The sequence below is a fragment of the Rhincodon typus genome, chromosome 20, assembly GCF_021869965.1.
Source record: "Rhincodon typus isolate 14 chromosome 20, sRhiTyp1.1, whole genome shotgun sequence".
NCBI classification, from domain to species: domain Eukaryota; kingdom Metazoa; phylum Chordata; class Chondrichthyes; order Orectolobiformes; family Rhincodontidae; genus Rhincodon; species Rhincodon typus.
The window spans coordinates 7,203,631-7,212,848 of NC_063351.1; the positions used below are offsets into that span (position 1 = coordinate 7,203,631).

Genomic DNA, 9,218 nt, shown 5'->3' on the forward strand with positions numbered 1-9,218 from the left:
GGGAAAGGATTGAGTTCAACTTTCTGAGTTTTCAGTCAGAGGTATAGATGTCAGTAATTTGGATACTTTTAAGAAGGCTTCACATTTACTACTTTCTGAGGACTTGAGATTTGCAGGATGGTGCAGAAATGGATCGATTTTAAATTCTGTGGATCTTCGAACATTCTCCTTTAACGAAGTATTTGCAGGAAAGGACAGGGTTCCAGTAAATTGCTGGACCTCATGCCTGGAGCTCACCTGCCAGGGTTTTCTGACTGCCTGAGAGGCAGTTTCTGTTTGAACTGTGCTTAGGAGGCAGTTCGAGTTGGCGTCCAGTTTGACGAAGGACAAAAACTTCCCAGCTCAGCGCTCATGTTTCTAACAGAAATTGTTTGCTGCGCGCCTAGTGTGGTTCCTGGAAAACTGATTGAGTGGCTCTCATCAGAAACCTCTGAGGCAGTTTGTCTGGATTGTTCCAAAACAACAGCATTTACAAAAATACGAGAACAACACCACATCCTTTTTTGCTTTCAAGAACCAAATCATTATTGGCCAGACATGTTTGTCTCCAAAGTGGTTTTTTGCAGTGTGTGTGTGGGAACCAGAAGAGTAGGGCAGCAGATGTAGAAATTGAGGGAGAGGTAGGAACCAAGGCAAACATTACCAAAATCAGACAGGGAAGTACTGTTAAAAAGAACAAGGGAGATGGTCTGAAATGCACGTGTTTCAATGCAGGAAGTATTATAGGCAAGGCAGATGAACTCAGAGCATTGGTTAGTACTTGGAACGATGACATTATGGCAATTATGGAGACTTGACTGAAAGAAGGACAGGACTGGCAGCCGAATGTCCCAGGATTTAGATGGTTCAGGTGTGATAGAAAGGGATGTAAAAGGGGTGGGGGAGTTGTATTACTGGTAAAGGAGTATCTCACAGCTGTACTGAGGGAGGATACATCACAGGACTCATGCAGTGAGGCAGTATGGGTAGAACTCAGGAACAGGAAAGGTGAAATCACAATGTTGGGGGTATACTACAGAGCTCCCAACAGCCAGTGGGAGATAGAGGAGAGAATATGTAGACAGGTTTTAGAAGGATGTAAAAACAGCAGGGTTGTTGTGGCGGGTGATTGTAACTTCTCCCTGTATTGACTGGAACTCACTTTGTTCCAGGGGCTTGGATGGAGCAGAACAACTTCCTGACACAGTATGCAAACATTCCAACCAGGGAGGGGGTTGTACTGGATCCAATTTTGGGAAATGAGCCTGGCCAGGTGAATGAAGTTTCAGTGGGGGAACATTTTGGGATAAGAGACCATAACACCGTGAGTTTTAAGTTACTCATGGATAGGGATAGCAGCAGTCCTTGGGTGAAGGTGTTAAACTGGGGAAGGCGAACTACAACAATATTAGGCAGGAATGGACAGTGTTGATTGGAGGAGGCTGTTTGAGGGTAGATCCACATCGGACATGCGGGAGCATTTCAAACAGTAGTTGATAAGAGTTCAGGAGCGGCATGTTCCTGTGAGAATGAAGGATAGTTATGGCAAGTTCGATGACCAGGAATGTTATGACCTTGGTCAAAAAGAAAAAGGAAGCATACGTACGGTCTAAAAGGATGGGAACTGATGAAGCCCTTGAAGTATATAAGGAAAGTAGGAAAGAACTTAAGCAAGGAATTAGAAGGGCTAAAAGGGCTCATGAAAAGTCGTTAGCAAACAGGATTAAGGAGAATCATAAGGCTTTTTATACATGGATAAAAAGCAAGTGTGTAACCAGGGAAAGGTTTGGCTCACTCAAGGACAAAGGACGGAGTCTATGTGTGGAGCTAGGAGAAGTAGGTGACATCCTAAACAAATACTTTATTTTGGTATTAACCAGAGAGAAGGAATTGGCAGAGGATGATCTCAGGGAAGAGAGTGCTGAATTTCAATGCCAAGTTGCTATTAAAAAGCAAGTGGTGTTATGCATCTTAAAAAGTGTTCAGGTAAATAGTTCCCCGGGTCCTGACGGGGTCTATCCCAGAATATTGGGGGTGGCAAGAGAACAAATTGTTGGAACACTAACAGACATCTTTGTATCCTCATTGGCCACAGGTGAGGTCCCAGAGGACTGGAGAGTAGCCAATTTTGTCCCATTGTTTAAGAAGGGTAGCAGGGATAATCCAGGAAATTACAAACCTGAGAGACTCATGTCAGTGATAGGGAAATTATTGGAAAAGATTCTCAGAGACAAGATCTATATGTATTTAGTAGCGAATGGATTTACTGGTGATACACAGCATGGGTTTGTGCAGGGGAGGTCATGCTTCGCTAACTTGACTGAGTTTTTTGAGGAGGTGACGAAGATGATTGATGAGGAAAAGCTGTTAATGTTGTCTCCATGGACTTCAGTAAAGCCTTTGACAGGTCTCTCATGGCAGATTGGTACAAAAGGTGAAGTCACATGGTATCAGGGGTGAGCTGGCCAATGAATATAGGACTAGCTTAGTCACAGGAGACAGAGGGTAGCAGTGGAGGAATGCTTTTCAGAATGGAGGGCTGTGACTCATGGTGTTCCACAGGGATCAGTGCTGGGACCTCTGTTGTTCGTGGTCGATATAAATGACTTGGAGGAAAACGTAGCTGGTCTAATTAGTAAATTTGTGGATCATACAAAGATTAGTGGAGTTACGATAGTGAGGAGGATTGTCAGTGGATACAGCAGGATATAGATCAGTTGGAGGCATGGGCAGAAGAATGGCAAATGGGGTTTAATCTGGACAAATGTGAGGTGATGCATTTGGAAGGTCAAGTGCAGGTAGAAATTATACAGTGAATGGCAGAACCTATAGGAGTATTGATGTGCAGAGGGATCTGGGTGTGCAGGTCCACAGCTCACTGAAGGTGGCAGCGCAGGTAGATAAGGTAGTAAAAAAAGGCCTATGGCATGCTTGCCTTCATTGGAAGGGGCATTGAGTATAAGGAGAGACAAGTTAAGCTGCAACTTTGAGGATCTTTAGTTAGGCCGCGCTTGGAATATTGCGTACAGTTCTGGTCACCACACTACCAGAAGGATGTGGGTGCTTTGGACAGGGTACAGAAAATGTTTACCAGGATGTTGCCTGTTCTGGGGGTTTGTAGCTATGAAGAAAGGTTGGATTGTCTGCGTTTGTTTTCACTGGAACGCAGGAGGTTCAGGGGCAACCTGATAGAAGTTTATAAGATTGTGAATGGCGTTGATAGAGTAGAAAGTGTGAGGCTTTTTCCCAGGGTGGAGGAGTCAATTACTAAGGGACACAGGTTCAAGGTGCGGGGGGGACGTTTAAAAGAGATGTGCGAGGCATGTTTTTCACACAAAGGGTCATGAATGCCTGGAACACCCTGCCAGAGGAGTTGTTGGAAGCAGGCATAATAGCAGCATTCATGAAGCACCTGGACAAATGCGCGAATAGAAAGGGAATAGAGGGATAGGGATCCTGTAAGTGAAGACAGTTTTCATATGGAAGGGCAAAATGTGTCGGCACAGGATTGGAGGGCCGAAGGGCCTGTTGCTGTGCTGTCTTGTTCTTTGTTTTGTATGTGTGTTTGTGTGTTTGTGTGTGTGTGTGTGTGTGTGTGTGTGTGTGTGTGTGTGTTTGTGTGTGAGTAAAGCACTAATGTTGTGACCAATGGAGCAGTGGGACCACAAGGAGGCAGTACAGCCCTCCAATGTTGGTTGTGAGAGTACGAGGTTATCCCCAATTCGCCACTCATCGCAGGCCTGGCTTCAGGGAGCACAAGCATGTATACAGCAATGTGGGCTGCAAGCACACAAAAGCCTCAAACGTGCAAGAAACTAATACTTCCTTCCCATCAAATAGAGATCACAACTTTTGAGTGCTTCGGAATTTTGATGCCATGGTTCTTGCTGCCCCTTCCTCTTGTTGGGAAAAGGAAAGCATACTTCCATATCTTGCTGAGGATACTCAGTTTTCTTTGTCAGTGGCACACAGGCAGAGAGTTGTTTAGCTAGTGACTTGCTCAGGTAGAGCTCTCACAGGCAAATTTATAAAAGAATATAACATAGATCTATAATGGTTTAAAAACCTTATTTTGTGCTGTTAGCCTTTTGTCATCTTTGATGACACTTATTCGGTTTTAAAATTCCAAACCCCCCTTTATCATGGAGCCTAGTTATTATACTGACATCCTCCCACCTGTTGTGGCACAGCGGCTCCTCAGTTTTGTCTCTCCACAGCTGGTACTGCAGGCAAACTTTCCCCGACGTTCCCATCATCTCAATGTCTCCTCTTCACAGACTGCCTGATGTCTTATTATATCAATAAGCTACAATTTATGACTTCTTAAAAATGGGACCAATACGCCGAATTCAAATTGCCCCAAAATGTCTCCCCACACACCCAACTACCAAACACCATTTCACACGATTACACCTGACTCCCAGCAGGTGCAGGAGTGTGATGTATGTCAGCTGGGGACCACTAAGCATGTCTGGTTTAGTCTAATCCCTCCGTATCTGTGTCAAATATCTCCAAAGTCAGGGGGTGGAAGCATCAGACAAGAGGGAGTTATCGGAGGGGAACTTGAAGGGACAGTAGAGAGTGAAGCACGTTGGGGAAGTGATGTGACCTGGGAGGATGGTGGATGAGGCGGGGGATGGAACAAAGACTGGAATAAATGATATCCCTCAATAATGAGGCCAAGCCCCAATCTCAGATGATAACCAGATCCTTCCATCAACCCAATGTTGTGGTTGTAAGGTCACAGAGACACAGAAAGAGGCCACCTGGTCCAATGTGACATTCCCAATTCTCACAATAGCCATCCATTCTGGCCCTTTTAACAAGACTAACCACTCATGTCGATGTTTCCACCACAGACTCTCATCATGTAAAAGCTGGATACAAACTATTTGAATTGGCTTGACACCAAAAACAGAAAGGAGGTGGATCTCAGCAGTGAGAAGCATTCTCCCTTCTACATCAGAAGGTGTGTTTGAACTCTCCCACCAAAGGTGTAAGATCGAGAATGCCAGACTCTGTGCTGTATTGAGGGAGTGCTGCATTCTCAGAGAAGGTACCTTTTAGAGACCTCATAGTGCAGAAAAAGCCCTTTGGCCCATTAAGTCTTCAACAACATAACTACCACTAAAAGTGCGTTAATCCCAATTTCCTGCACTTGTCCCATATCTTTCACTGTTATGATATTTGAAGTACCCATCCAAATTTTTTAAAAGTGTGTGAGGTTTTCAGCCTCCACTACCTTCCCAGGCAATGCATTCCAGATTCCCACCACCCGCTGAGTGAAAATGTTTTTTCCCAAATCCCCTCCAAATCCACTGCCCCTTGCCTTAAAATGATGCCCTCTCATGATTGACCCCTCAACCGAGGGGAATAGTTGCTCTGTATCCACCCTGTCCATACTCCTCAATCTTATACATCTCAATCATGTCCCCCCCTCAGTCTTTTCTGCTCTAAAGAAAACAATTCAAGCCTATCTGGTCTCTCCTTTTAGCTCAATTTCTCCATCCCAGGCAACATCCTGATGAACCTCCTCTGTACCCCCTCTAGTGCTATCACATCCTTCCCGTAGAAAGGTGACCAGAATTTGGATGAGACTTTAAATGGAGCCTGACCCCTCTCAGGCAGACACTCCATGCTCCTATGTTAAAGAGGAGCAGGAGTTTCTCCCTCAGTCATCATCACTAAAGGAGATTTTCTACTCATTATCACACTGCTAGTATGTAGGAGCTCGCTCTGCATGAACTTTCTTTTTAAATGTAGGAATCCAGGGTGAACCAGATATTGCATTTCAAAAGTATGCCAGTGGCTGTCAAGGTCTCTAACTTGGTCGGAGGTCATGGACGGGGGTTATTTCATGCAAACCCTTTACTTTAGACACGTGCTCAGGTTTAAGGAATGGGAGTACAGTGTGCCCATACAGCGCCCATCTCACTACACCCTAACATCGTTAAAGAGCGGCGAATATCCCACTTACTTGCCATTGTCTTCGTCCAGATTGTCAGTGCTCAGGTTACAGCGTCTCGGGGTTGGTGGCTCCACGTCAACGCTGGACGAGTCGCTATGCCAACCTGGAACTGCAAAAAATTCGTTCTGGGAATTCTGAGCATGGGGTAGATTCTGGTCTTCTTCTTTTGTCACCTCCTCGTCATCTGAACCTTCACCCGGCTGAACAACGTCCAGGCCTTTTGGTTTGAACTTTGCGAGCTCCTCAGAGTCACTCCGTTCCTCTTGCTGAACTTGGCTGGAAGATGCCTCTTGTCTGGCCGTGATTCCGTCCTCTGGGGACCGATTGTGGTCCTCCTGCTGCGTTTTACTGCAAGGTCGAGCAATGCAGAGGGTGCTGGTCTCTGTGATCGCAAGCCCAGTCTCATGCTCGCTGCCCACCATCTCATTCACCTGCCCCTGCTGTGAAGTGACCCCTTCGCCCATCACCTGGCATGGCACAGAGCGATCAGTGCCAATGTCATCCAGTGATGTGTCCTCGGCCTTTATGAAAGGTGCAGCTGCTTTTGGAGACAGGACTGGTTCGTGGGGAGTTGTGGGGGACAATCCTACGCTAGAAAAATTACTAAAATAATCGTCACATCGGAGAGGGGTGGGTAGCTCATAGCGCAATCCAGCGGGGGTCAGCAGCTCCTTTTGAGTGGATGGGTAACCTGAGTGGGTGAAAAACAATGGCACAAGCTACACACAACATGCACAAACACATAACAGGCAATGGTATCACACTGAATGTAGCCGGGGAAATGGTTCTATGATCCACAGAGTGGATTGACTGATAAGGGACTAATACAAAATACGTACACTCTCATGAAACGGTTTCATTGCAATCAACCATTCTACTCTTCCAAATTGGTTTCTTTGCAAAGGAGTCCCAGTACGGGAGACTTCATTTTATACGATAATTGATCCAAACTGGCAGTGCGATTACTGGAGACAAATATCATGGCAGGCAACTTCAAGAGGACTTAGAAATAATTGGACGCTCTCTACTTATCAATGGATGAGAGGCCATGTTAATTGGGATTTCCTGTCTCTGTGCAATGCAGTGAAAGGACGGTCATTATCTTGTAATATTCCATGACATAAAGTATCTTAACCCTGAGTTGTAAGACCCCTTCCACATGCTGTCCTTTACCAGCTCAGCTTCCTAGAACGTACAATCATTACTGAATTGCTCATAACATTAATTGTTAATAAAATTAGCTTTTTTTTTATATCCTCAAAGCTCAGCTACCCAAATAAATCAATCTGAAGAAGACTGGTGCATGTTCTTCGGGATTAAATGTCTGAGATTTGTCCTGGTGGTGATCTTTTTATTATTTATGAGTTATCAGTACAATAATCGTAAGTAAATGAATATGGCCAATGAAATGTAAAGCCAGTAGCCAATGTCAAGGAGTGGGGGAAACAATGTGGAAAGTGCAGTATAGAATTGCGTTCAGGTTGTTAAAAATAAAGGAGCTGCGTACTGAATTATTTTATTAAAGGCTTCAGCTATCAAGCCAGTTAACCTGGCATCTCTAGCTTTTAAGAATGGAAGACATTGGTGCACACATATTGATTAATTGGATTGGACAGAGTGACTGAGAAAAGACAGAGTCTTTAGTTCAAGGGCAGCTGCTGGAAATATTCTGCCCCTTCTGCAGTTGACTTGGGGCAAGAGGAGCAGCAAAGGGGTAACAGGGCGGCAGTGTTGTGAGGCAACCCAGTACCCCGCTCCCCACGTCCCTCTCTACAACCATTCCCTTGGTAACGAGGGGAAGGACGTAGCTGTGGATCCTGATGTTTGCAGTGCGATCTCCTCTCACCAATCCATGTCTCAGGCGTTTGCCAAGTGGCCAGCTTGGTTCAGGCTGGCGCTGTTGACAGCTGGAGTGGCATCAAGGCCCTCCAATGCCACTCAGCTGTGCCCATATTGTGCCCGGCTGATCACGTTTCTCCGCACGCTTGGTGCCCCGTGTGGAAAGGAGCGTGGCCCTGAGCCACGCTTAGATGCAGGCGTGTCCTCTGGGAGTCCGCAAAGTAGGTCAATGGTGAAGAGTTTGCACTGGTTGAGCAGACTGCAATGGTAGGCAGTAACAGCAGCTTTGGGTCAAGGAGGTGACCATGGGGCGAGGGCTGCAGGTTTGGGTCCCAGCTCAGGATTTGACAGTCATAGCAGGTAGATTGATAAGGAAGCCAATCAGGTAAATCCTACCGATGGCAGATAGCAAGTGTGGCAGAGTTTCGTGGTGAGCCAGAACGGAGTACTAACTGCAGGCTCCCTGCACACACAGGCTCTCGCCGGGGGCTGTAATCCTCCTCACTTCGAGGGGCTACTAGAAATAAATAACATTCTGAGAACAGCTAAACTTTTAAGGGTGAGAAAGGGAAGTTTTATTCTGACGCAGCCGGAGGAAACCGATGGGTGCTGAAGCACCTCTCCACAACCTAGTCTCTTTCCTGCTCTCCACTGTCACTGTTTGGTCACCTGATGACATGACCTCAGGATCGGTGTGTACACCTCAGGATATGCTACTTCATTCACATTCCACGCTGCCAGCCATGCTTTCACTGTCTGTGCACAATGTTCTGGAGTTCCTTCTCTAAACCTTTCCAACTCTCTCTCTCTCCTACCCTTTAAGACCTGCCTCAACACTCTCCATCTTGGATCACCTTCTTAATCACCCATCCCAAGAACATCTCTGCCCCAGTGCCAATTTTTGCTTGATGACGTTGCTTGAAATATCTGAGGACATTTCTGTTTGTTGTTAAAGGTGCTAAGTTGTCATACAGTCATACAGCACAGAAACAGAAACTTTGGTCCAACTCGTCCATGCTTACCAAGTTTCCCAAACGAAGCTAGTTCTATTTGCCTGCATTTGGCCTATATCCCTCTACACCTTTCCTATTCATGTACCTGTCCAAAGGTTTTTTAAACTGTTGTAACTGTACCTGCAACTAACACCTCCTCTGGTAGGTCATTCCACATACAAACCACCCTCTGTGTGAAAGGGTGCCCCTCAGGTCCCTTTTAAATCTTTCTCCTCTCACCTTAAAATTGTGCCTTCTAGTTGTGAACTCGCCTACCCTAGGGAAAAGAACTTTATTATTGACCTTATCTATGCCCCTCATGATTTTATAAACCTGTATTAGGTCACCCCTCAAAGTCTTACACTTAAGTGAAAAAAGTACCAGCCTATCCAGCCTCTCCTTATAACTCAAACCCTCCATTCCTGGCAACATCCTGGTAA

The 9,218-nt window shown here is 45.7% G+C and overlaps 1 protein-coding gene across 1 annotated transcript in view; it reads right to left on the reverse strand.

Annotated features, from left to right (window-relative positions):
• Nucleotides 1–6,824, reverse strand: part of LOC109925447 (ankyrin-1-like) — a 34,059-nt gene extending 27,235 nt beyond the window's left edge. Inside the window, exon 1 of the mRNA XM_048609157.1 lies at nt 5,957–6,824. Coding sequence (XP_048465114.1) covers nt 5,957–6,411 — 455 coding nt within the window. The 5' untranslated portion in view covers nt 6,412–6,824. The remainder of the gene's footprint in view (nt 1–5,956) is intronic.
• Nucleotides 6,825–9,218: the final 2,394 nt, after the last annotated feature.